Source organism: Amblyraja radiata, chromosome 9, assembly GCF_010909765.2.
Source record: "Amblyraja radiata isolate CabotCenter1 chromosome 9, sAmbRad1.1.pri, whole genome shotgun sequence".
In the NCBI taxonomy this organism is placed as follows: domain Eukaryota; kingdom Metazoa; phylum Chordata; class Chondrichthyes; order Rajiformes; family Rajidae; genus Amblyraja; species Amblyraja radiata.
Genome location: NC_045964.1, coordinates 55,503,894 through 55,531,770, shown reverse-complemented (window position 1 = coordinate 55,531,770; position 27,877 = coordinate 55,503,894). Strand labels below are relative to the sequence as shown.

Genomic DNA, 27,877 nt, shown 5'->3' with positions numbered 1-27,877 from the left:
GTGGAAGGGGCAACAGCCAAAGCCAGCAGTGTTATCAGCTTTCTACGTCACAATCTGCAAAATGCACCCAAAGAAGTTAAGATCCAAGCATATAAAAGCCTTGTGTGTCCACATGTTGAATATTGCTGCTCCGTGTGGAATCCTTTCACTCAAGGGAACATCAATACGATCCGGGCCATACAAAACAGAGCAGCAAGGTTCGTATCTAGCAACTACAAGCGGCAGAGCTCAGCATGTTCCAGCATGATAAAGGACCTTAAGCTGAAAAATATCACGAACCCCCAGCTGGACCCTCTGCAGTTTGCATATCAGGCCAATAGATCTGTGGGTGACGCAGTCAACCTGGGCCTGCACTTCATCCTCCAGCATCTTGACCGCCAGGGGACCTATGCGAGGATTTTGTTTGTTGATTTTAGCTCGGCATTCAACACCATTGTGCCAGAGCTACTACACTCCAAGCTTTCCGAGTTGACTGTGCCTGAACCCCTCTGTCGATGGATCACCAGCTTCCTGACAGACAGGGAGCAGCATGTGAGGCTGGGAAAGCACCTCGGACCCGCTAACCCTCAGCATAGGAGCACCGCAAGGCGGCATACTCTCTCCTCTCCTCTGCTCCCTCTACACCAACGACTGCACCTCCACAGACACCTCTGTCAAGCTTCTCAAGTTTGCGGACGACACAACCCTGATTGGACTGATCCAGGATGGGGAGGAATCTGCCTACAGACAGGAAGTGTCACAGCTGGCGTCCTGGTGCCATCGCAACAACCTGGGGCTCAATGCACTTAAGACAGTGGAAATGATAGTAGACTTTAGGAGAGCTCCCCACTCACCATCAACAACACCACAGTCACATCTGTGGGGTCTTTTAAGTTCCTGGGAACCATTATCTCCAAGAACCTTAAGTGGGGGGCTACCATCGACTCCACAGTCAAAAAGGCACAACAGAGAATGTACTTCCTGCGGCAGCTGAGAAAGCACAATCCGCCACAGGCAATGATGGTCCAATTCTATACGGCCATCGTAGAGTCTGTCCTCACCTTCTCCACCATGGTCTGGTTTGGCTCAGCCACCAAACACGACACCTGGAGGCTGCAGCGAATCGTCCGATCAGCTAAGAAGGTTATTGGCTGCAATCTTCCCTCCATTGACGAACTGTACACTGCAAGGGTCAGGAAGCGAGCTGGTAAGATCATCTCTGACCCCTCTCACCCTGGCCACAAACTCTTTGAATCACTTCCCTCTGGAAGGCAACTCCGGACAGTCTAAGCTGCCACAGCCAGACATAAAAACAGCTCTACTCAATAACCAAAAATCTGTAGCCTCCTTTTGCTCTGGTATTTTATTTAATTCACATGTTTAATCGATAATGTTTTAGTGTTAATGTTTAATGTTATATGTTTCATTCTTAACTGTCACTGTATGTCATGTTGTCACTTGTGGGCGGAGCACCACGGCAAATTCCTTGTATGTGACTACTTGGCCAATAAACTTATTCATTCATTCATTCATATACACACTGAACATTTTTTCTGCCGTTATGTATTACATATTCTGTTGTGCTGCAACAAGTAAGAATTTCATTGTCCTATTTGGGAAATATGACAATAAAACACTCTTGACTCTTGTATATAATTCATGTATAAATTATGTTCTGTGTGTTGTGAGTCTATGTGTCTGTGATGCTGCCATACGTGTGTAGATGACAATGAACCCAACTTGATTCAACTTAACTTGGCCTTCCAGAGTTGGCTAAGAGTCAATATTGTTTCATTGTCTTCTGTACCGAAACAGAATAAAGTTAGCAGCAGCAGCAGCAGCAGCAGCAGCAGCAGCAGCAGCAGCAGCAGCAGCAGCAGCAGCAGCAGCAGCAGCAGCAGCAGCAGCAGCAGCAGCAGCAGCAGCAGCAGCAGCAGCAGCAGCAGCAGCAGCAGCAGCAGCAGCAGCAGCAGCAGCAGCAGCAGCAGCAGCAGCAGCAGCAGCAGCAGCAGCAGCAGCAGCAGCAGCAGCAGCAGCAGCAGCAGCAGCAGCAGCAGCAGCAGCAGCTTTGTAAACACAAACGCAATAGATAATAAAATAAACAAAACAAATTAATTTTTTTAATTAATAAATAAATAAACCCAATATAGTGTGGGGGGAAAAAATCCCTAAATTCCCAGAGCAATCCAGACAATCAAAATACTGGAGTAACTCAGCGGGACAGGCAGCATTCCTAGAGAGAAGGAATGGGCGACGTTTCAGGTCGAGACCCTTCTTCAGAAGACCCGAGGAGGGTCTCGACCGGAAATGTCTCCAATTCATAGTTCGAAGTATAATAGGTAATCGTTTTCAATAGCCTGATGGTTTACTTTAGACCCTAGGGATACAGCGTGGATACAGACAGGCCCTTCAGCCCACTGAGTCCATGCCAACCATCAATAACCCCGCACACGAGCACCATCCTATACACTTAAGCACAATTCACAGAAGCTTACAATCTGTAATTCATTGGAGTGTGGGAGGAAACCGGAGATCTTGGAGAAAGCCCACGCAGTCACAGGGTGAACGTGCAAACTCCGTACAGACAGCACCCATAGTCAGGATCAAACCCTAGCGCTGTAAGGCAGCAACTCTAACGCTGCGCCACTGTGCTGCCCGTATCAGTACACTGTGGGTGGCTTGATTGTAATCATGTATAGTCTTTCCACTGACTATGTTTACCAGTGTAGACAAAAATGCTGGAGAAACTCAGCGGGTGAGGCATCTATGGAGCGAAGGAAATAGGCAACGTTTCAGGTCGAAACCCATAAATGCTGCCTCACCCGCTGAATTTCTCCAGCATTTATGTCTACCTTCCATTTTCCAGCATCTGCAGTTCCTTCTTAAACATGTTTACGAGTGACAATAAGACACTCTTGACTCGACTCTACACTGGTTAGCATGTGACAAAAAAGCTTTTCACTGTACCTCGGTACACGTGACAATAATAAGAATCTAAACTTTAGTATAGTTTAGCTGAGGGATAAAGCACACCGAGCCGTATATTAACACTACCCTACACACAATAGGGACAATTTATATTTATAGAAAGCCAATTAACCTACAAACCTGCACGTCTTTGTAGTGTGGGAGGAAACCGAAGCACCCGGAGGAAACCCACACGGTCACGGGGAGAACGTGCAAACTCCGTACAGACAGCAGCCGCAGTCTGATGGAACCCCGGGTCTCCGGCGCTGGTAAGGCAGCAACTCTACCGCTGCGCTACCGTAACCGCCCATACATTGGACGAACATAGCACTCTTTCCAGCTTTATGCCATCCATCCCATACAAGAGTGACCACAACTGATGGTGAGGGAGCAGAAAATCGATACAGTCAGACTAACAGGTCACACAGTGAGGTTTATTTTGAAGGGAGGAGAGGAGAGGAGAGGAGAGGGGAGGAGAGGGGAGGGGAGGAGAGGAGAGGGGAGGAGGGGGGAGGGGGGGGGGGGGGGGGGGGGGGGGGGGGGGGGGAGGAGAGGGGGGGGGGGGGGGGGGGGGGGGGGGGGGGGGGGGGGGGGGGGAGGAGAGGGGAGGGGAGGAGAGGGGAGGAGAGGAGAAGGGAGGAGAGGAGAAGAGAAGAGCAGGAGAGGAGAGGGGGTTGGAGGTGGTCTTGAACGGACAGGATGTTGGGGAGGGGAGGGGGTTGTAGATGGTTGGCGATGCCCAGCTCTGGGCTAGCGGAGAAGGCTGTGGCGTGAGTCGGTGCCGCCGGTGGTGGTGCGAGACATGGTCACGGCATGGGTGGAGACACTCCCCTGTCGCGCTGTTGCCTCCAGGGAAAGCACGCTCTTCAGCTCCTCATCTTGCCCTCCCCCGTCCCCCTCCTCCGTGTCCGTCTCCGCCCCCTCCCCGGCGCTCCCCTCCGCGTGGACCTCGAACGGGATCAGCGTGTCCTGCAGGAACTTGCTGAGCGGCTCCCCCAGGATGCCCAACCTGTGGAAGGAACAGAGGCAAGGTGAGGGTGGGCAACCCACTCCACCACCCCCAATCAACACCCCCCCAATCCCCCTCACCACTCCCCCCAGTCATTCTACCCCCCACTCTCTCTCAGTGATAATCAGCACCCTAGGGTACTGGGTGGGGAACAAGTCCCTGGGCGGAGGGAGACACCCGTGTCCCAGTGAAGAGACTGGCACCCTGGGGTGGGGAGCGACCTGTCTCCCTGTGTGGGACTAGCACCCTGTGAGGAATCCTCTCCCAGTGAGTGAACAGCACCCTGTTCTCCTTCCTTCTCCCCATAACCCCTGACACTCGTACTAATCAAGAATCTGTCAATTTCCACACTAAAAATATCCACTGACTTGGCCTCCACAGCCTTCTGTGGCAAAGAATTCCACAGATTCATCACCTTCCGATTAAAGAAATTCCTCCTCATCTCCTTCCTAAAAGAACGTCCTTTAATTCTGACCGATAGTCCCAGACTCTCCCACTAGTGGAAACATACTTTCCGCATCCACTCTATCCAAACCTTTCACTATTCTGTACGTTTCAATGAGGTCACCCCCTCATCCTTCTAAACTCCAGCGAGTACAGGCCCAGTGCCGACAAACGCTCATCATATGTTAATCCACTCATTCCTGGGATTATTCTTGTAAATCTCCTCTGGACCCTCTCCAGAGCCAGCACATCCTTCCTCAGATACGGTGCCCAAAACTGCTCACAGCCTTACTCACCACATCCGCTCTATCCAAGCCTTTCACTGTTGGGTAAGTTTCACTGAGTTCCCCCCCCCCCCCACCTCATCTTTCTAAACTCCAGCGAGTACAGGCCCAGTGCCGACAAAGGCTCGTCGTAGGTGAGCCAACTCACGGAGGGGGTTTGTTGGGTTGTGCTTGCAGGCCAAAGGCCTTCTCTCGCTGTTGAGGGGCGCCCAGGTCCAGCTTCACACCGTGCTGCCTGAAGAGGTAGTCAGACTTGTCCCTGGCCGTCTGCAGCTCGGTCATCAGCACCGGTGATCGCTGGTGCACGATGGAGCTGATGGCTGGACGCTTGGCCTGCTGTCTCCTGGGGTCGGGGAGAGAGAAGAGTCAGTCCGTCGGCCACCCACACTGTGAGACCAACCCCTGCCCCTATCTTTTAGTTTGGCTTTAGTTTATTGTCACGTGTACCGAGGTACAGTGTGAAAGCTTTTGTTGCGGGCTGACCAGACAGAGGAAAGACAATGCGTGATTACGATCGAGCTGTTTACAGTGTATAAATTACATGATAAGGAAATAAAGTTTAAGACAATAGACAATAGGTGCAGGAGTAGGCCATTCGGCCCTTCGAGCCAGCACCGCCATTCAATGTGATCATGGCTGATCATCCCCAATCAGTACCCCATTCCTGCCTTCTCCCCATATCCCCTGACTCCACTATCTAGCTCTCTCTTGAAAGCATCCAGAGAACCAGCCTCCACCGCCCTCTGAGGCAGATAATTGCACAGACTCACCACTCTCTGTGAGGAAAAGTGTTTCCTCGTCTCCGTTCTAAGAGGAAAGAGTAACGTTTTGGAATAAATCCTGTTTGATCAGGGTGTATTAATTTATGAATCACTAAACTTAATCTATGGGCTAGAATTTTAGTGAATATTTTCTGATCAGTGTTTAAGAGAGCAATTGCTCTATATGAACCTGGGTCCTCAAGGTCCTTATCCGTTTTTGGTATAAGTGTTATTGTTGATTCGTTTATAGTTTCAGGCAGTTTCTGTTGAGTAAAAGCGTAATTATGCAATGTCTGTAGACGTGGAGGAGTCAGATCATTAAATTTCTTATAAAATTCAGAGCTTAGGCCATCAGGGCCTGCGGCCTTTCCGTTTTTTAATGATCTAATAGACTCTTCGATATCTTTTACTGTTATTTCAGCACCTAATAATTCCCTCTTTTTCAGATCTAAACCTGTAAGATTACATTTCTGTAAAAATAATTCCATTCTTGCAGAACGTTCTATCGTTTTGGGTGAGTAAAGTGTTTGATAATATTGTAGAAATCTGTCATTGATATCCTTGGGCAATGTTAGTATTTCTCCCATATCTGATGTCATTTTGTAAATTGTTTTTTCCCAATCCAGTTTTCGAAGTTGACGAGTTAATAGTTTTTGTGGTTTGTCACCGAATTCAAAATATAATTGTTTAGTACGTTGATAAAGTTTTATGACTTGGTCTGAATATATTTGGTTTAACTTATATATGTGCAGCAATTTTATTGTGTTTTATCAGCCGCATTCTCAATATCTAATTGCCTTATTTCCATTTCCAGTATCTTATTTGATTGTGCACGCCGGGTTGATTGCATTCGTTGAAACAGGGCGAACCACATGAAGGTTGCAATCTCCCATCCCCATTTGGACAGGTACATGGATAAGAAAGGTTTAGAGGGATATGGGCCAGATGCAGGCAGGTGGGACTAGTCTCCATCGGGCAAGTTGGGCCGAAGGGCCTGTTTCCAACTGTAAGACTATGACTTTAATTTTAGTTATTTACAGAAACAGCAGGGAAAGAGACCCTTCGGCTCCCCGAGCCCGTGCTATCCATCAATCACCCTTACACCAGCTCCATCCTACGCACCAGACACACTTTAAAGATGCTTTTCACTGTACCTCGGTACACGTGACAATAAACTAAACTAAACTTTACAGAAGCTGATTAAAGTGCAGACCCGCACGTCTTTGGGATGTGGCAGGAAACCAGAGCACCCGGAGAAAACCCAGGCAGGTCACGGGGAGAAGGTACAAACTCCGTACAGGCAGCACCCGAGGTCGGGATGGAACCCGGGTCCCTGGAGCTGTAAGGCAGCAGCTGTACCCGCCGTGCCGGGGTACCGACTCTCAGCCCCCTTAGTGGCAGTGGTGTTACCTGTGCTCGCTCTGAGGCTTCTGCCCACCCTGGTCCTTCTCCTTCATGTACTGGGCAGGGTTGAAGGCTTCGGATCGCAGGAGACGTCCCACCTCGGCCCGGATCACCTCCAGGTTCTTCCTTCCGTAGGTGACCCAGACCACGTGCACACTGTAGGCGTACAGGCACTGCGGGCATGAGAGAGACAATAGACAATAGACAATAGGTGCAGGAGTAGGCCATTCGGCCCTTCGAGCCAGCACCGCCATTCAATGTGATCATGGCTGATCATCCCCAATCAGTACCCCGTTCCTGCCTTCTCCCCATATTCCCTGACTATCTTTAAGAGCCCTATCTAGCTCTCTCTTGAAAGCATCCAGAGAACCTGCCTCCACCGCCCTCTGAGGCAGAGAATTCCACAGACTCACCACTCTCTGTGAGAAAAAGTGTTTCCTCGTCTCCGTTCTAAATTCTTATTCTTAAACTGTGGCCCCTGGTTCTGGACTCCCCCAACATCGGGAACATATTTCCTGCCTCTAGCGTGTCCAAACCCTTAACAATCTTATATGTTTCAATGAGATACCCTCTCATCCTTCTAAAAGATGAGAGGACGAGAGGACGGCTCAGTGTCAGCACAGAGGCCCTGGCAACCGCAGAAAGACTCGCTCCTTGCGTACAACACTAAGTGCCCGAGGAACAGAATAAAAATACACATCTTTACAGCCGACATGAGGAGGAATTTCCTTTGCCAGAGGGTGGTGAATCTGTGGAACTCATTGCCACTGACGGCTGTGGAGCCCACGTCAGTGGGTATTTTTAAGGCGGACATTGACAGATTCTTGATTAGCAATGACGTCAAAGGTTATGGGAAGAAGGCCGGGGAATGGGGTTGAGAGGGAGAGATAGATCAGCCATGATTGAATGGCAGAGTAGGCTTGATGGGCCGAATGGCCTAATTCTGCTCCTATGACTTATGAACATAACTCAGCGGGTCAGGCAGCATCTGTGGAGAACATGGATAGGTGACGTTTCACAGAGTGCTGGAGTAACTCAACGGGTCAGGCAGCATCTGTGGAGAACATGGATAGGTGACGTTTCAGTTCAGGTCCTGTAAATTTCAGGTCTTGTGTCGGATAGTGATAGGTGATTACAGGTGGGGATGGGGGTGTGATTGGTAGCTGGGGACACAATGGCCAGCAATAAAAAGGAGACAAGAGTGTGTCAGAGACAGAGAAGTGAGAATGGGTGAATTATCAGGAGGAATGTAGGTGGAGGGGGAGAGGAAAGGAGGGGTAGGATAGTGGGAGAAATGCGTATTTATTGGAATGTGGGGGGAGGAAAATGAGGGAAAAGAAAAATAGTGTTACCAAAAATTGGTGTTCATAAGTTGTAGGAGCAGAATTAGGCCATTCAACCCATCAAGTCTACTCTGCCATTCAATCATGGCTGATCTATCTCTCCCCATTCTCCTGCCTTCTCCCCATAACCTCTGACACCCGTACTAATCAAGAATCTGTCTATCTCTGCCTTAATATTATCCACTGACTTGGCCTCCACAGCCTTCTGTGAATTCCACAGATTCACCACGCTCTGACTAAATAAATTTCTCCTCATCTTCTGAAAGGAACGTCCTTTTATTCTGAGGCTGTGACCTCTAGTCCTGGACTCTCCCACTAGAGGAAACATCCTCTCCACATCCACTCTATCCGAGCCTTTCACTATTCCGTAAGATTCAATGAGGTCCCCCCTCATGAGCTGCCCAAGCGGAATGCGAGGTGCCGTTCTTCAATTTGTGTGTGGTGTCAATTGGCAATGGAGGAGGCCCGGGACAGGCAGTGGAGGAGGCCCAGGACAGGCAGTGGAGGAGGCCCAGGACAGGCAGTGGAGGAGGCCCAGGACAGGCAGTGGAGGAGGCCCAGGACAGGCACTGGAGGAGGCCCAGGACAGGCAGTGGAGGAGGCCCAGGACAGGCAGTGGAGGAGGCCCGGGACAGGCAGTGGAGGAGGCCCAGGACAGGCAGTGGAGGAGGCCCAGGACAGGCAGTGGAGGAGGCCCAGGACAAACAGTGGAGGAGGCCCAGGACAGGCAGTGGAGGAGGCCCAGGACAGGCAGTGGAGGAGGCCCAGGACAGGCATGGGAGGAGGCCCAGGACAAACAGTGGAGGAGGCCCAGGACAGGCAGTGGAGGAGGCCCAGGACATAAGGTTGGTGTGAGAATGGGAAGAAAATTTACAATGATTAACACACTTGGGCAGGAGGGTGCAGGGACTTAGTGCCCACAATAGACATTTGCAGGACCAGTGATCCAGGAAGAAGGGTTCCAAGTCCACCACACCAAGTGGGCAGCTTCACATCACTTCAGGAGCACCATAGAAAGCATTTTATCAACAGACAATAGACAATAGGTGCAGGAGTAGGCCATTCAGCCCTTTGAGCCAGTACCACCATTCAATGTGATCATGGCTGATCATCCCGATTCAGTACCCCATTTCTGCCTTCTCCCCATATCCCCTGACTCCGCTATCTTTAAGAGCTTCATCCAACTCTCTCTTGAAAGTATCCAGAGAACCGGCCTCCACCGCCCTCTGAGGCAGAGAATTCCACAGACTCACAACTCTCTGAGAAAAAGTGTTTCCTCGTCTCCGTTCTAAATGGCTTACTCCTTATTCTTAAACTGTGTCCCCTAGTTCTGGATTCCTCCAACATCGGGAATATGTTTCCTGCCTCTAGCGTGTCCAAACCCTTAATAATTTTGTATGTTTCAATAAGATATCCTCTCATCCTTCTAAACTCCAGAGTGTACAAGCCCAGCCGCTCCATTCTTTCAGCATATGACAGTCCCGCCATTCCGGGAATTAACCTCGTGATTTTCTCCGGAGCGTCGGAGGTTGAGGGAAAATCTGATAGAAGTGTAGAAGATTATGGGAGGCATAGATAGGGTAGACAGTCAGAACCTTTTTCCCAGAGTGGAAATGTCAAGGACTAGAGGGCACAGCTTTAAGGTGAGAGGGGAAAAGTTTAAAGGAGATGTGCGGGGCAAGTTTTTTACACAGAGGGTGGTGGGTGCCTGGAACGCGCTGCCAGGGGTGGTGGTGGAGACAGATACGATAGTGGTGTTTAAGTGGTGTTGGATATGCAGGGAATGGAGGGATGTGGATTACATGCAGACAGAGGTGATTAGTTTAACTTGGTATCATGTTCAGCACGGACATAGTGGGCCGAAGGGCCTGTTCCTGTGCTATACTGTTCTGTGCTCTGATCACATTGAACAGCCGCAGAGGAGTCAAGGCTCACTGCGGAATCTCTGTAGAACGGACTCACCTCAAACAGCAGCCGGTCCTTACGAGTGGCTGAACCCAGCGACCTGCCAATGCAACAAAGATGTTACTTCACAACCGTGCAACGTAGCAAGGTCCAAATCAACGCTGCACTGAAGCTTCATAATCACCTGTACCGAGGTACAGTGACATTCCTATTCTGGTTCCACTCCAGTGAAACTCTTACTTCACAACGACATCATCATACATAAATACAAGAATGTAGGAATGCTAGATTTAGTTTAGTTTAGTTTAGTTTATTTTAATGTATTTTATTGTATTTCATTTTATTTTATTTTATTTTATTTTAGTTTAATTTAGTTCAGTTTAGATTGTCACATGTACCGAGGTGCAGTGAAAAGCTTTTTTGTTGCATGCTATCCAGTCAGCTGAAAGACTATAAGGCGAAGGAATAGGTAACGTTTCGGGTCGAGACCCTTCTTCAGACTGATGTGGCTGGTGGGGGGGAGGGTGGGAGAAAGGAAGGAGAAAGGAACACTCCCCACCCCCATATCAGTCTGAAGAAGGGCCTCGCCCCAAACGTCACCTATTCCTTCGCTCCATAGATGCTGCCTCACCCGCTGAGTTTCTCCAGCATTTTTGTCTACCTTCGATTTTTCCAGCATCTGCAGTTCCTTCTTAAACAGCTGAAAGACTACACATGATTACAATCGAGCCGTCCTCAGTGTACAGATACAGGATAAAGGGAATAACGTTTAGTGCAAGATAAAGTCCAGTAAAGTCCGATTAAGCAAAAACAGCTGGAGTAACTCAGCGGGACAGGCAGCATCTCTGGAGAGAAGGAATGGGTGACATGTCGGGTCGAGACCCTTCGTCAGCCTGATGTCATGGGCGGGAGGGAGATACATAGTGTAAGGTAAGATGCAGAGGTGTAAGGTATGAAAATTGGACAAAGGGAATGGAGATCAAAGAACTTGAGGAATAGATCATGGTTAGTTAGGAGAAGTTAACAACAAAGCAAACAGAGATAAAATGTAGTCAGAGACAGTGAGACCAGTGGGAGAACTTGGAAGGGGGAGGGGATGGAGAGAGAGGGAAAGCAAGGGCTACTTGAAGTTAGAGAGGTCAATGTTCATACCGCTGGGGTGTAAGCTGCCCAAGCGAAATATGAGGTGCTGTTCCTCGCTGGGCCTCAATCTGACAATGGAGGAGGCCCAGGACAGAAGGGTCAGTGCGGGAATGGGAGGGGGAGTTACAGTGTTTAGCAACCGAGAGATCAGGTAGGTTTAGAGCGGAGGTGTTCAGCGAAACGATCGCTGAGCCTGCGCTTGATCTCGCCGAGTCCACACCTGGAACAGCGGATACAGTAGATGAGGTTGGAGGAGGTGCAAGTGAACCTCTGCCGCACCTGAAAAGACTGTCGGGGTCCTTGGATGGAATCGAGGGGGGAGGTAAAGGACAGGTTGCAGGGTAAAGTACCTGGGGAGGGAGTGGTTTGGGTGGGAAGAGACAAGTTGACCAGGGAGTTGCGGAGGGAACGGTCTGCGGAAAGCAGAAAGGGGTGGAAATGGGAAGATGTGGCCAGTAGCGGGATCACGTTGGTGGTGGCGAAAATGATGGAGGATTATCTGTTGTATGCGACGGTTGATGGGGTGGAAGGTGAGGACAAAGGGTGACTCTGCCCTTGTTACGAATGGGGGGAGGGGGAACAAGAGTGGAGCTGCAGGATATTGAGGAGACCCTAGTGAGAGCCTCATCTATAATGGAAGAGGGGACTGACTGGATAACACTCCCTAAAGAATGAGGACATCTCCAATGCCCCAGTATGGAACACCTCATCTTGGGCGCAGATGCGGCGTAGACGGAGGAATTGGGAGTTAGGGATAGAGTCTTTATAGGAAGCAGGGTGGGAAGAAGTGTAGTCTAGATAGCTATGGGAGTCAGTGGGTTTATAATAGATGTCAGTGGGTAGTCTGTCTCCTGTGATGGAGATAGTGAGATCAAGAAACGGTAGGGAGATGTCGGAAATGGTTTAGGTGAATTTGAGTGCAGGATGGAAATTAGTGGTGAAGTGGATGAAGTCAGTGAGTTCTGCATGGGCGCAGGAGGTAGCACCAATGCAGTCGTCAATGTAGCAGAGGTAGAGTTCGGGGATAGGGCCAGTGTACGCCTGGAACAGTGATTTTTCGACGTACCCTACAAAGAGGCAGGCATAGCTGGGGCCCATGCGAGTGCCCATAGCTACGCCTTGGAGGAAGTGAGAGAGGTCGAAGGAGAAGTTGTTAAGGGTGAGGACCAGCTCTGCTAGGCGGAAGAGTGTTAGTAGACGGAAATTGGCTGGTTCTGTGGTTGAGGAAGAAATGGAGAACCTCTGCCTCGCCTACACATCCTTTCCTCATCAGGAAGGTCTTAAAGCCCTCCGTTTCTTCCTCCAGAGATGCTGCCTGGCCCGCTGAGTTACTCCAGCGTTTTGTGTCTATCTCCGATTTAAACCAACATCTGCATTTCCTTCCTGCACATTTAGCAAAGTCCGATTAAAGATGGTCCGAGGGTCACCAATGAGGTAGATGGGTGGTCAGGACCGCTCGCTAGTTGGTCATAGGATGGTTCAGTTGCCTGAAAACAGCTGGGAAGAAACTGTGCCTGAATCTGGAGGTGTGTGTGTGTGTGTTTTCACACTTCTGTACCTCTTGCCTGATGGGAGAGGGGAGAAGAGGGAGTGACTGGGGTGAGACTGTTTATATTGTTTACAGTGGACTATGTTTACATATTGTGTTGTACTGCTGCAAGTAAGAATGTCACTGTTTGTATGTGTGGGACACATGACAAGAAAACACTTGGTCCTCTGGATAGGGCGACGGGGGAGGGGGGGGAATAGGGGGGAAGAGGAGGACGGGGAGAGGGGGAGGGGGAGAGGCGGTGAGGGAGAGGGGGAGGGGAGAGAGGGGGGAGTGGGGAGAGGGGGAGAGGGGGAGAGGGGGATGGGGAGTGGGGAGAAGGGGGGAGGGGGAGGGGGGGGAGAGAGGGGGAGGAGGGGATGGGGAGAGGGGGAGGAGGAGGAGAAGGAGAGGGGGGGGGAGAGGGGATGGGAGAGGGGATGGGGGATGGGGAGAGGCGTGGAGTGGTACTCACTTGCCACAGGCCATGTGGTGTAGCTCCATCATTCCCAGACCCAGCAGCAGAGTGGCGTAGGTGTGAGCCAGCTGCTTCTGTGCGATCTTGCACTGGCACACATCTTTCTCCACCTTCTCCACGTTTCTGCGGGGAAACCGTGAACAGCGCGGGGGTCAGCAGGGCGAGATCGACCGCCGCAGGTGTTTTAGCTTTGGTTTTTGGAGATACATTGCGAAAACAGACCCATGGGCCCCATCAAAGTGGCACAGCGGCAGAGCTCCGACCTTACAGAGCCAGAGACCCAGCGATGCTTTCTGGACATGCCGCCAAGCAGCCGAGGTGGGAGCCTCACAGCCTGGGCATCACGGGACGGCAGTGCCCATGGCTGGGCTCTGGGTAGACGGTTTACAAAGTTAACTCCCGGGATGGCGGGACTGCATTATGCTGAAAGAATGGAGCAGCTGGGCTTGTATATTCTGGAGTTTAGAAGGATGAGAGGCAATCTTATTGAAACATATAAGATTTTTAAGGGTTTGGACACGCTGGAGGCAGGAAACATGTTCCCAATGTTGGGGGAGTCCAGAACCAGGGGCCACAGTTTAAGAATAAGGGGTAAGCCATTTAGAACGGAGACGAGGAAACACCTTTTCACACAGAGAGTTGTGAGTCTGTGGAATTCTCTGCCTCAGAGGGCGGTGGAGGCCGGTTCTCTGGATGCTTTCAAGAGAGAGCTAGATAGGGCTCTTAAAGATAGTGGAGTCAGGGGATATGGGGACAAGGCAGGAACGGGGTACTGATTGGGGATGATCAGCCATGATCACATTGAATGGCGGTGCTGGCTCGAAGGGCCGAATGGCCTACTCCTGCACCTATTGTCTATTGTCTATTGCCCACGGTTGGCCGCTGGGTCGGCGCTACGGAGGCATCCGGAGAGGACCCGGCAGCGTTAGTGAGTGGAATGGTCGATGCAGCGGTCGATGATGGCGCCGACCGATGGACGATGACGGACACGTGGAGTGAGGACGCCGCTGCTGAGGGAAGGAACAATGGACACCCAGCGTGTGGGGGGGTTAGTTCAGAGGGGGATCTGCCACAGTGGGTGAACGTAACTTTGTCAGCCCCCTTTCTGGGCGACTATACCCAAACCTTGGGTTCGCAAGCAAAGAATTTCACTGTGACTTGTCACATGTGACAATAAAGTATTCAATTCAGTTCGATCCCGACTACGGGTGCTGTCTGTGCGGAGTTTGTACGTTCTCACCGTGACCGCGTGGGCTTGCTTCGAGATCTTCGGTTTCCTCCCACATTCCAAAGACGTACAGGTTTGCAGGTTAATTGGTTTAGTATAAATGTTAATTGCCCCATCTGGTGTGTGTAGGATCGTGTTAATGTGTGGGGATCGCTGGTCAGTGCGGACTCGGTGGGCCGAAGGGCCTGTTTCCGTGCTGTATCTCTAAACTAAGCTAGACTGGATGCTAGCCCACAGTGCAAGGCCATTCTCTCAGTGATGCCTCTGCCATCCATTGTGACCCATTCATTGGTCACGGGAGCAGAATTAGGCCATTCGGCCCCTCGAGACGGCAGTGGAGGCAAAGTCCTGGGTATTTTTAAAGCAGAAATCTTGATTAGTACGGGTGTCAAAGGTTAAGGAGAGAAGGCAGGAGAAAGAGGGAGAGATAGATCAGCCATTATTGAATGGCTGAGTAGACTCGATGGGCCGAATGGCCTAATTCTGCTCCTATGACAAGAACTTATGAGTCTACTCCACCATTCCATCATGGCTGATAATTTAAAAAAAGGCTGTGGAGGCCAAGTCAGTGGATATTTTTAAAGCAGAGATAGATAGATTCTTGATTAGTCCGGGTGTCAGAAGGCAGGAGAATGGGGTTTGGAGGGAGAGTTAGATCAACCATGATTGAATGGCAGAGTAGACTCGATAGGCCGAATGGCCTAATTCTGCTCCAATAGCTTATGACCTTATGACCTTATGAACATTCTTGACTCTTGGCTCCCGACCATCCATTCCCCTCATGATTTTAGACACCTCTATAAGATCACCCCTCAGCCTCCTGCGCTCATTGGGGTAAGGACTACCACACTTGACTCTGGCTTTGCTGCCTGTCGTTGATCCTCCCCAGGGACCTGGTTGCACGACGCGTGGGGGGAGAGGGCACTTACGTCACAAAATCTGCCGCCTTGGATTCGGATCCCACGTTGGGGAGCAAGATGGAGAAGTATCTGATCAGAGCCATGAGGAAGTCATCCAGCTGTTGCTTCCTGGAAAACCAAAGGGAACGCCTTGAGAAGGAGCCAGCGGATGCTGCGAACCAAACTTTACAATGTCTTGGCAAGCACGAGGGTCGGCACGGTGGCGCAGCGGAGGAGTTGCTGCCTCACCGCGCCAGAGACCCAGGTTCGATCCTGACCATGGGTGCTGTCTAAGAGAGTCAAGAGTCACGAGAATTTTATTGTCATGTGTCCCAGATAGGACAATGAAATTCTTGCTTGCTGCAGCACAACAGAATATGCAAACATAGTACAGAACAGGAGATAAAAGTTCAGTGTGTCTATATACCATAGACCACATATATACACAATAAATAAACATATAAAGTGCAAAAGTAATAATAGGCTGTTATAGTTCAGAGTTTGTTTGATGTCGTGTTTAATAGCCTGATGGCTGTGAGGAAGAAGCTGTTCCTGAACCTGGATGTTCCAGATTTCAGGCTCCTGTACCTTCTTCCCGATGGCGACGGAGAGATAAGTCTGTACGGAGTTTGCACGTTCTCCCCGTGACCTGCGTGGGTTTTCTCCGGGATCTCCGGTTTCCTCCCACACTCCAAAGACGTACAGGTTTGTAGGTTAATTGGCTCAGTATAAATGTAAATTGTCCCTCGTGTGTGGAGGATGGTGTTAATGTGCGGGGATCGCTGGTCATCACGGACTCGCTGGGCCGAAGGGCCTGTTTCCGCGCTGCATCTCTAAACTAATCTAAACTAAAACTCAGAAGCTGGGAGGCCGGTCAAAGTCTCACCACCAGAGCAGGGAATGGGAAGGAGAGACACAAAGAACTGCAGATGCTGGAACCTTGAGCAGAAAACAGAGTGCTGGAGTAACTCAGCGGGTCAGGCAGCATCTGTGGAGAACATGGATAGGTGACGTTTCACAGAGTGCTGGAGTAACTCAGCGGGTCAGGCAGCATCTCAGGAGAACATGGATAGGAAATGATTCAGGTCAGGCAGTCTGAAGAAGGGTCTGAAGAAAAGATTTAAGAAGAACCTGAAGGTCTTTCTCTGCATCTCTGGAGGAAAAGGGTAGGTGACGTTTCGGGTTGGGACCCTTTTTCAACCACTCTACAAATCTTGCCCCGCACATCTGCTTTAAACTTTGTCCGTCTCACCCTAAAGCTATGCCCTCTAGTCCCTGGGGAAAAAGGTTCTGACTGTCTACCCTATCTATGCCTCTCATAATTTTATTTACTTCTGCCAGGTCTCGTGACATGGTTGCTCTTCTGTCCCAGAACTGGGTCTTGCTAACCTTCACAGCAGGCCCTGTTTTGTTTATTTAGTTTATTGTCATGTGTACCGGGATACAGTAAAAAGCTTTTGTTGCGTACTAAACAGACAGCAGGAAGACAATACACTGAAGCCATTCACAGAGTACAGACACAGAATAGAGGGAATAACGTTTAGTGCAAGATAAAGCCAGTAAAGTCCGATCACAGATCGTCCGAGGGTCACCAATGAGGTAGATAGTAGTTCAGGACTGCTCTCTAGTTGGTGGTAGGATGGTTCAGTTGCCTGATAACAGCTGGGAAGAAACTGTTCCTGAATCTGGAGGTGGGCTTTTTCACACTTCTGTACCTCTTGCCCGATGGGAGAGGGGAGAAGGGAGAAGAGGGAGTGACCGGGGTTAGACCCTGCCACAGAGGGCAGTGGAGGCCAAGTCACTGGATGGATTTAAGAGAGTTAGATAGAGCTCTAAGGGCTAGTGGAGTCAAGGGATATGGGGAGAAGGCAGGCACGGGTTATTGATAGGGGACGATCAGCCATGATCACAATGAATGGCGGTGCTGGCTCGAAGGGCCAAATGGCCTCCTCCTGCACCTATTTTCTATGTTTCTATGAGACTGGTCCTTGATTATATTGCTGGCCTTACCGAGGCAGCGTGAAGTGTAGATGGAGTCAATGGAAGGGAGGTTTGTCTGTGTGATGGTCTGGGCTGCGTCCACAATGCAATTCCTTGCAGTCTGAAAGGAGGCTGCAGTGTATCAGATGTATATAATGTGTCTAAGGTGTATACGGCGGCTCTGGAGTAGAGACTGAGACTGAAACTGGTGGGCAGGAAGGAACTGCAGATGCTGGTTTAAATCGAAGATGGACACAATAAAACTGGAGTAACTCAGCGGGACGGGCAGCATCTCTGGAGAGAAGGAATGGGTGACGTTTCGGGTCGAGACCCTTCTTCAGACTGATTAGTCTGACCCGAAACGTCACCCATTTCTTCTCTCCAGAGATGCTGCCCGTCCCGCTGAGTTACTCCATCTTTTTGTGTCTCTCTTTGAGATGGAGACTGGCCCTGATCCCAGCTCTGGGCAATGGCACGGGGTAGCGGTAGGAAGCGCCAGGGAGGCTCTGACCTCAACATCGGCCGAAATCGTTTCCGGGTGCCGACGGGATCTTTCTCGCCCAGCAAGAGGAGAGCAGCATCTGTCAGGGGAAAAACAGCAACACCATTAGAAACATAGAAACATAGAAAATAGGTTCAGGAGGAGGTTCACCGCTGAGTTACTCCAGCACTTGGTTCTACGTTCTATTCCACCGGCAGGCTCACATTTGATGTCGTTGAGGGTGACACAGCGGCACAGATGTTCTTCTTGCTTCTGCTGGTCCTGTAGGTTGGACAGGGGCTGCGCAACCACTTTGGCCATGCTCACGTAAGCCCGCCTGGAAACTCCGTACTTCGATCTGTTTGTGAGGCAGAATTCTGTTAACCTTTTGCCTTTCACAGCGAGAAAAACATCCTCCCATTGTAACCTCCTCACCCCAACTGACCTTACCCTCGCCCCCCCCCCCCCCCCCACAGTATGGCACTCCCTCACCCCACCCCCGCACAGGAACAGGTCCTTCGGCCCACAATGTCCGTGCCGAACATGATGCTAAAGTAAATTAATCCCCTCTGCCTGCACGTGATCCATACCCCTCCATATCCATGTGCCTGTCTAAAAACTTCTTAAACACCACTATCGCATCTGCCTTCACCACCACCCCTGGCAGCACGTTCCAAGCTCCCACCACCCTCTGTAAAACAATTGTCCCGCACATCTCCTTTAAACTTTGACCCCCCTCACCGTAAAACTATACCCTCGAGTCTTTGACATTTCCATCCTGGGAAATAAGTTCTGAATGTCTACCGCATCTATGCCTGACATAATTTAATATACTTCTACAAGGTCTCCCGTCAACCTTCAACGCTCCAGAGAAAACAATCCAAGTCTGTCCAGCCTCTCCCTGTAGCTACTACCCCCTAATCCAGGCCCCAATCTTTCTGGTAAACCTCCTCTGCACCGTCTCCAAAGCCTGCACATCCTTGCTGTAATGTTGTGACCAGAATTGTACGGCCTGGCCACAGATTTCAGGAAGGTTGCTCACTTCTCCAGAGCTTCATGGATGGGGTCCAGGATGGCTCGCACTCTGGCCAGCGCCTTTTTGTCTTTGCCATCTGGTGTTGGCTGCAAGCTGCAAGGGAAAAACCCGCAAGTGTTAAACTTAAATTTTTTTAAACATTTTTTAAAGGATGTGTCCAGTTCTATTGCCCTGTGGATTCTGTTGTGGAACAGGGTGGCACAGCTGGTAGAGCCATTGCCTCACAGCGCCAGTGACCCGGGTTCAATCCTGACCTCCAGTCTCGCCTGTGTTGAGTTTGTACGTCCTCCCTGTGACCATTCGGGTTTTCTCCGGGTGCTGCGGTTTCCTCCCACATCCCACAAGGACGTGCGGGTTTGTCAGTTAATTGGCCCTCTGTAAATTGCCCACTAGTGTGTAGGGAGTGGATGAGAAATGAATGAATGAATAAGTTTATTGGCCAAGTATTCACATACAAGGAATTTGCCTTGGTGCTCCGCCCGCAAGTGACAACATGACATACAGTGACAGTTAGGAATGATACATAAAACATTAAACATTAATAATAGAACATTATTGATTAAACATGTGAATTAAATAAAATCCCAGAGCAAAGATGAGAGCGAGTGATGCATGGACAGTGATGGAGTGATGTACGGGTGTTATTCTAAGTAAACTATCAAAGCCTCTATTCTCTTCGAAGATTGAGGAGATTTGGTGTGTCAACAAATACTCTCCTGAACTTCTACAGGTGTACGGTAGACAACATATAGACGTGCACTTTGTAGGTTAATTGGCTTCTGTAAATTGTCCCCAGTGTATAGGATCAAACTAGTATACGGGTGATCCCTGGTCAGACCCGGTAGGCTGAAGGGTCTGTTTCCACACTGTATCTCCTAACCTAGGGTACTGTCCCATTACCCCATTGTGGACATTGGACTTTGTCTCTGGAACTGATGCGCTACAATGCTGAGAACTATATTCTGTATCTTCCCCTTTGCTCTACCTACTGTACTTGAGTTTGACTTGTATTTGCGTATAGTATTATCTGATCTTTTTGGGTAGCATCTAAAAGAAAGCTCTTCAGTGAACCACGGTACACGCAACAATAATAAACCTAAGTATAATCCCTGAAGAAGGGGCCCTACCCGAAACGTCACCTATCCATGTTCTCACAGATGCTGCCTGACCCGCTGAGTTACTCCAGCACTCTGTGAAACGTCACCTATCCATGTTCTCCACAGATGCTGCCTGACCCGCTGGGTTACTCCAGCACCCTGTGAAACGTCACCTATCCATGTTCTTCAGTGATGCTGCCTGACCCGCTGAGTTACTCCAGCACTCTGTGAAACGTCACCTATCCATGTTCTCCACAGATGCTGCCTGACCCACTGAGTTACTCCAGCACTCTGTTTTCTGCTAGGAATTTCATTGTTCAGTTGTTGGTATCCATGTTCTGCGGACTCACCATCGCAGAGCTTGCCGACTTCGGAACGGGGAGAGCTGTGGTGGCGCGCGGTTGCAACCTGACTTCGGAGCTTCGGAGGCTCCGGCCGCAGGCCCGATGGACAGGAACATTGAGAGCTTGCAGGTCCCTGGTGGGAGACCGCTTTTCGAAGCTCCTACAACGGCAATTTCTCCCGCCGGAATCGCGGGGTTTAAATGACTCAGAGCGGGGCCTAACATCGCCTGGTGCGGCTTAAACGGCCGCGAGACTTACCATATCGTGAGCCCCAGTCGCCTCGATGCTGCAGTTGGACTGCTGCACCGCGGGAGAAGAACAATAGATAGATAGATAGATATGCCTTTATTGTCATTCAGACCGAAGTCTGAACGAAATTGCAGCAGTCATACATATAATACAATAAAAACAACAATAAACACATATTAACATCCACCACAGTGAGTCCACCCAGCATCTCCTCACTGTGATGGAGGCAAAAGTCTTAGGTCTGCAGTCTCTTCCCTCCTCTTCTCCCTCTGCGCTGAGGCGATACCCCCCGGGCGATGTTACAATCAGTCCCGCGGCTCAAACACCGCGGCCCGGGGTAGTCGAAGCTGCCGCCCACCAGTCCTGCAGACGCAGCCGCTGGCCCGTGGCCGAACCCCGGACTCAGGCCACCGCCGCCAGAACACCGTCCCAGCCACCCTCACGTGAGTACCGTGCCGTCTTCAGCCTCGGGCTGAAGGGAAGAGATAAGACTTTTGCCTTCCATCACAGTGAGGAGATGTTGGAGATTCACTGTGATGGATGTTTGTGTAAATTGTGTTAAGTGTGTGTCTTGGGTTTTTTTGTAATGTCCTGACTGTAGGAATGAAATTTTGTTCAAACCTTGTCTGTTTGAATGACAATAAAAGGCATTCTATTCTATTCTCCAGAGATGCTACCTGACCCTCTGAGTTACTCCAGCACTCTGTCAAACGTCACCTATCCATGTTCGCCAGAGATGCTGCCTGACCCACTGAGTTACTCCAGCACTCTGTCAAACGTCACCTATCCATGTTCTCCACAGATGCTGCCTGACCCACTGAGTTACTCCAGCACTCTGTGTTATTCTAGGAATTTCATTGTTCAGTTGTTGGTACAAATGACAATTAAACACTCTTGACTCCTGAGGTCTGGCAAAAAAGGGTTAACTGGCTTACCTGACCAACTCCAGTTTATTGGCATCATCCTTCCATACCCACTGCGCTGGTATGGCCGCAAACAGCTGCAGAACACGGAATGCCAAAATCAATCCTTGGCGCCACATCGCGTGAAATATGTTTGAGTGGAGAGAGGAAAGATCAAAGGGAAGGGTGAAAGGTCACCGTGGGTGGGGGGTTAGGGGGGGGGGGGGGGGGGGGGGGGGGGGGGGGAATAGGCGGTGGGCAGTCGCAATCTGACCAGACATGGTCTTGTTGCTATTAAACTCTGGCGAGCCCCAAGCTGATTGTCCCAGGGGTTCCAATCATTCAGAACCTGATTCACAGGGCCTTGTTTTCTCAGCCTCCTGTTGGGAAATGGTACGAGCCCAGCATGCCAACTTGGTCAGCATGGACAAAGTGGGTTGAAGGGCCCGTCTCCGTGCTGTACAGCACAATGGCTGTATAAACACTCCAATTCACACACTCTTATCTCAACAATACCCGAGTTTCCACAAGCCCTTTAAACTTCTTCTGCACCTTCTCCAAAGCTTCCTCATGCTTCTTACAATGGGGTGATCAGAACTGCACACAATACTCCAAATGTCGCCTAAATGAAGTTCCATAGAGTTGTATCGTAACTTTCTGTAGCAAATAGTGTGTGGGGGTGATCTTATGAAATACATATGATCCAGATTGAGCCATAATTGGATAGTTAAAGCGTAATACAGCATGGAAACAGGCCCTTCGGCCCAACTCATCCATGTCGACCAAGACGCTCATGAAAACTTCAACCCTCCAAATCATTCCTTTCCAATCATCTGTCCAAGGTAAATGCAGGTTATACGACCTGCCTCAACAGCTCGTTCCATATACCGACCACTCTCTGTGTGAAAAGTTGCCCTTCAGATTCCTATTAAATCTTTTCCCTCTCACCTTGAACCTCTGTCCTCTTGATCCCCCTACTCTGGATAAAAGACACAGCCCAGATATGAAACGTCACCTATCCATGTTCTACAGAGATGCTGAGTTACTCCAGCACTCAATGTATTTTTCCATGCATTCACCCCATCTGTCATTTTGTACACCTCTATAAGATCACCCCTCAGCCTCCTGCACTCCAAGTTATAAAGTCCCAGCCTGACCAACCTCTGTAGTTCAGGCTCTCGAGCCCTGGCAACATCCTTGTAAATCTTCTTGCACTTGGGTAGACGCACAGAGTCTATTGGCCAGAGTAGGGAATTCAAGAACTCAAGAGGTCATAGGTTTAAGGTGAGGGGGGGGGGGGGGGGAGGGACACACACACGATTTAATAGATACCTGAGGGGTAACTGTGGTCTGGTCGGTGTATGGAAAGAGCTTTCACAAGAGGTAGTTCAGGCAGGAACTATCGGAACGTTTAAGATACATGTTAGGTACGTGGATAGGAAAGGTTTAGAGGGATATGGACCAAACGCAGGCAAGGTGGGACTCGTGTAGATGGGGCACGTTGGTCGGTGTGGGCCAGTTGGGCCGAAGGGCCTGTTTCCTTGCTGTGTGACTCGGTGATTCTTTACAGTTGAACTGCACCAGAGTCCGGGAGCCGCGGACGCCAACTCGGGCAGCCCGGACCCCGGTGTTTCCTCGCCGTCGCCGCCGGCATCTCACCTGCTCCAGGCTGAGGCGGGCGTCCATCGCCGGCAGTTCGGGTCAGTCCGTCGCCAGCGTCCCGTCTCCCGGCAACGGCGCCGACCCCACCGCGGCCACCGACGCCAATGGGAGGCCGGCAACGGCATGGAGCGTTACATTGGCCGAGAGAGGCCAATGAGAAGCAAGTATCCCCATCAAAGTGTTACATTGGCCGAGAGAGGCCAATGAGAAGCAAGTATCTACACGAAGTGCTACATTGGTACTAGAGTGGCCAGTGAAGCCAAGTATATAGACACCAAAGATAGACAGAAGTGCTGGAGAAACTCAGCCAGCATCTGCAGTTCCTTCTTAAACAATATATAGACACCAAGTTAGGCAGAAGACACAAAGTCTGAAGAAGAGTTTCGACCCGAAACGTCACCCATTCCTTCTCTAACCAGATGAGTTACTCCAGCATTTTGTGTCTATCTTCGGTTTAAACCAGCATCTGCAGTTCCTTCTTACGCATACATTCGCGGCCAGAGGAGCCAATGGAAGTCCGATAACTCATTGAAGTGTGTGGGAAAGAACTGCATACGCTGGCTGAAATCGAAGGTAGACACAAAATGCTGGAGTAACTCAGCGGGTGAGGCAGCATCTCTGGAGAGAAGGAATGGGCGACGTTTCGGGTTGAGACCCTTCTTCAGGTTAATATGCGGGGACCCGGTGGGCCGAAGGGCTGTATCTCTAAACTAAACTCCGTTAATCCAGCATGCTCAGTGGCGCCTCGCCAACCGATTTACTCTATTTATACTCAAACACACTTTTAATTGAACGTTTTAAAGATGTCACACAGAATAGTACACTTTACCGTGATCGCTAAGTATACGGGAATCTGGTGAAGGGAAGGAAATGACAAAGACTAGAGATAGGTACACAATGCTGGAGTAACTCAGCGGGACAGGCAGCATCTGTGGAGAGAAGGAATGGGTGACGCTTCAGGTCGAGACTCTGCTTCAGACTGACGTCAAGAGGGCGGGGGAGAGATACATAGATAAGGAAGTGTGAAGGTGTGAAATCAGGGCAAAGGGAATGTGGATCAAGGAAAATGTAGAATAAATAATTATTAAACTGGACAAAAATGCTGGAGAAACTCAGCGGGTGAGACAGCATCTGTGGGGCGAAGGAAATAGGCGACGTTTCGGGTCGAGGCCCTTCTTCAGACTAGATGTTAGGGTGAGAGGGGCAAAGTTTAAAGATGTGCGGGCCAATTAGAGTGTGGGTGGCTGGACTCTGCTGCCTATCTGGGGCAGGTACAATAATTATGTTTAAGAGGCATTTAGATATAGATACATGGCGGCGTGCTTTGTACCTTTGTAGGTGGCCGCTGTTTGTATACATTGTGTATGCAAGCAAAGAATCTTACTGTGCCTAGTCACATGTGTCAATAAAGTATTCCTATTTACAGGAGTGGGCAACAATATGGTGCGAGGTAGGGTTGCTCCTTACAGCACCAGAGACCCGGGTTTTATCCTGACTTCCCGCGCTGTCCGTACAGAGTTTTTACCTTCTCCCTGTGAGTGCGTGGGTTTTCTTCGGGTGCTCTGGTTTCCTTCAACACTCCAAAGGTGTACAGGTTTGTAGGTTAATTGGTTCGGGTAAAATTGTAAATTGTCCCTAATGTGCAGGATAGTGCTAGTGTAAGGGACTTTTGCTGGTCGGTATGGACTCGGTCCGCCAAAGGGCCTGTTTGTTTCCACACTGTATCTCTTAAGTCTAAAGGAATATAGGCCAAACTCGTGTGGCAAATGAGACAAGCTTAGATGGGGCATCTTGATTGACATGGATGAGTTGGGTTGAAGGGCCTGTTTCAATGTTGTGTGACTCTATGATACAGAGGGATATGGATCATGTGCAACTTGTTAAGGGCCTGTCCCACTTTCACGACCTAATTCACGACCTCTTTTACTCGTGGACATTTTTCATCAGGCTAGAAAAACGCCCGACCTACTTGATGCCACGAGTACCTACGACTAGCATCACGACCTACCTACGACCTCGAGACGACCATGCTGCGAGTATGAGTCAAGGGCAAACTCGGCAGAGGTCGTGAAAGTGGGACAGGCCCTACTTGGCATCATGTACTGCAGAGACGTTGTGGGTCAAAAGGGCCTGTCCCATCCACTATGACTGCACTGGTCACCAAAGTTGGACAAGAACACTTTGACAGTATGTTCAATAAAATCACTAGCCAAGATCAAGACTGATAGTTGCAATTTCAGAGGAAAGTAGTAAAGCTGGTTAAATGGTGAACGTAAGAAGTTATGGAAGTCATTACCTTTGTCAGTGAATGGTGTCATTGTAAATGGGATTTATGGAGATTGCCTTATAGTAGAGTGACCAGAGATGGCAGTGTTGAGTCCCTGAACTCCAGAGGTAAGAAAAAGTCATCAGCTCCTCATTCCTTTGACACTGAAGAGACTGTTTGTCTTTAAGGCTATTTTTGTTTAATTTAGTTTAGAGATACAGCGTGGAAACAGGTCCATGCCGACCAGTACACTAGTTCTATCCTACAGGTAGACAAAAGTGCTGGAGAAACTCTGCGGGTGAGGCAGCATCTATGGAGCGAAGGAAATAGGCAATGTTTCCGGCCGAAACCCTTCTTCAGACTGATGTAGGGTGGGGGAGGTGGGGCGGGAAGAAGAAAGGAAGAGGAAGAGCCAGAGGGCTGAGGGAGAGCTGAGAAGGGGAGGAGATAGCAAGGGCTACCGGAAATTGGAGAAGTCAATGTTCAAGCCGCTGGGGTGCAGACTGCCCAAGCGGAATATGAGGTGCTGCTCCTCCAATTTACGGTGGTGCTCACTCTGGCCATGGAGGAGGCCCAGGACAGAAAGGTCGGATTTGGAATGGGAGGGGGAGTTGAAGTGCTGAGCCACCGGGAGATCAGGTTGGTTAATGCGGACTGAGCGGAGGTGTTCGGCGAATCGGTCAGACCAAGCGCTTGGTCTGACCGATGTAGATCAGCTGACATCTAGAGCAGCGGATGCAATAGATGAGGTTGGAGGAGGTGCAGGTGAACCTCTGTCGCACCTGGAACAACTGTTTGGGTCCTTGAATGGAGTCGAGGGGGGAGGTAAAGCGACAAGTGTAGCAGCTCCTGCGGTTGCAAGGGAAAGTGCCCGTGGAGGGGGTGGTGCGGGTGGGAAGGGAAGAATTGACCAGGGAGTCCTACACACTTGGGACAATTTACAGAGGCCAAATAACCTATACACCCGCACGTCATCGAATTGATGTGAGAGAGAAATCAGAGCACTTGGAGAAAACCCATGCGGTCACAGGGAGGATGTGCAAACACCTCACAGACAGCTTCTTAGGTCGGGATCTGGGTCTCTGGCGATCTGAGGCAGCAACTCTACCGCTGTGCCACTGTGCTTCAGAGCAGTTGCAGATATGGGCAGGGAAATGGCAGATGAAGTTAAGCCCGAAATATTGTGAGTTGTTACATTATGGCAGGTCAAATGTTAGAAGGTCATATATAGCAATGGTTACTTCTTCCACACAAGCCCAATGAAGCTGTGTAGCTCATCCTCCTTTCCCAGAACAGAGAGATTACAATCCTTCTTCCAATAAGAACGGGTGATTCCTGCTCGTCCAATAAATAGAGTTTCCCCTCCCCACTATTAACTGTTTTTGCATGGAAAGTACTAAATAGAAGCCAACGTTTATATAGCTGCCGCGTTATGAATGGCAGATGCAGTACAATGTGGATAAATGTGAGGTTATCCACTTTGGTGGCAAGCACAGCAAGGCAGATTATTATCTGAATGGTGTCAGATTAGAAGGGGAGGTGCAACGAGACCTGGGTGTGCTTGTACATCAGTCACTGAAAATGCTGGTACAGCAGGCAGTGAAAAAAGCCGTTGGCCGTCATTGCGAGAGTATTTGAGTTTAGGAGCAAGGAGGTCCTACTGCAGTTGTACAGGGCCCTGGTGAGACCGCACCTGGAGTCTTTTATGCAATTTTGGTCTCCTAATTTGAGGAAGGACATTATTACTATTGAGGGAGTGCATTGTAGGTTCACCAGGCTAATTCCCAGGATGGCGGGGCTGACATATGATGAAAGAATGGGTCGACTGGGATTGTATTCACTGGAATTTAGAAGGATGAGAGGTTATCTTATAGAAACATATAACATTCTTAAAAGATTGGACAGGCTAGATGCAGGAAAAATGTTCCTGATGTTGGGGGAGTCCAGAACCAGGGTCACAGTTTAAGAATAAGGGGTAGACCTTTTAGGTCTCAGATGAGGAAAAACTTTTTCACCCAAGGAGATGTAAATCTGTGGAATTCTCTGGATGTTTTCAAAAGAGAATTAGATTTAGCTCTTAGGGATAAAGGAATCAAGGGATATGGGGAAAAAGCAGAAACAGGGTACTGATTTAAGATGATCAGCCATGACCATATTGAATGGCGGTGCTGGTTTACACGGGCATCTATTTTTCTATATTTCAATATGAATATTAGGCAGCATCTCTGGAGAATGTGGGTAGGTGACGTTTTGGATCGGGACCCTTCTTCAAACTAATTGTGGTGGGGTGGGGTGGGGGAAGGGGAATCAAAGACTGGCAAGTGATAGGTCGACCTATCCATGTTCTCCGGAGATGCTGCCTGACCTGCTGAGTTACTCCAGCACTTTGTGACTTTATAAGTCAGGTGTCTTGTTTGTGCTCTGGAATACCGTGATAATGTTTAAAAAAACCCAGAAAGCATCATGGGTGCGATGGATGGTAATTGCT

General features: G+C 49.7%; 1 protein-coding gene and 1 long non-coding RNA gene across 3 annotated transcripts; one reads left to right on the top strand and one right to left on the bottom strand.

Annotated features, from left to right (window-relative positions):
- Nucleotides 1–26,950, top strand: LOC116977153. The gene is made up of 3 exons (XR_004413131.1): nt 1–104; nt 26,839–26,854; nt 26,939–26,950. It is a non-coding gene; the product is annotated as an uncharacterized LOC116977153 (long non-coding RNA).
- On the bottom strand, nt 3,571–23,230 carry ppp1r36 (protein phosphatase 1 regulatory subunit 36). Of its 2 annotated transcripts, XM_033027513.1 has the most exons (11): nt 23,121–23,230; nt 21,495–21,559; nt 18,876–18,962; nt 18,058–18,191; nt 17,864–17,933; nt 15,403–15,501; nt 13,243–13,368; nt 10,154–10,196; nt 6,855–7,021; nt 4,832–5,026; nt 3,571–3,955 (listed from the first exon to the last, which is right to left on the bottom strand). In XM_033027513.1, the coding sequence occupies exons 1-11, from the start codon at nt 23,145–23,147 to the stop codon at nt 3,697–3,699; spliced, it is 1,272 nt and encodes a 423-aa protein (XP_032883404.1). In that variant the 5' UTR covers nt 23,148–23,230; the 3' UTR covers nt 3,571–3,696. The 2 variants fall into 2 exon arrangements, with proteins under 2 accessions (XP_032883404.1, XP_032883405.1); XM_033027514.1 differs by lacking the exon at nt 4,832–5,026.
- Nucleotides 26,951–27,877: the final 927 nt, after the last annotated feature.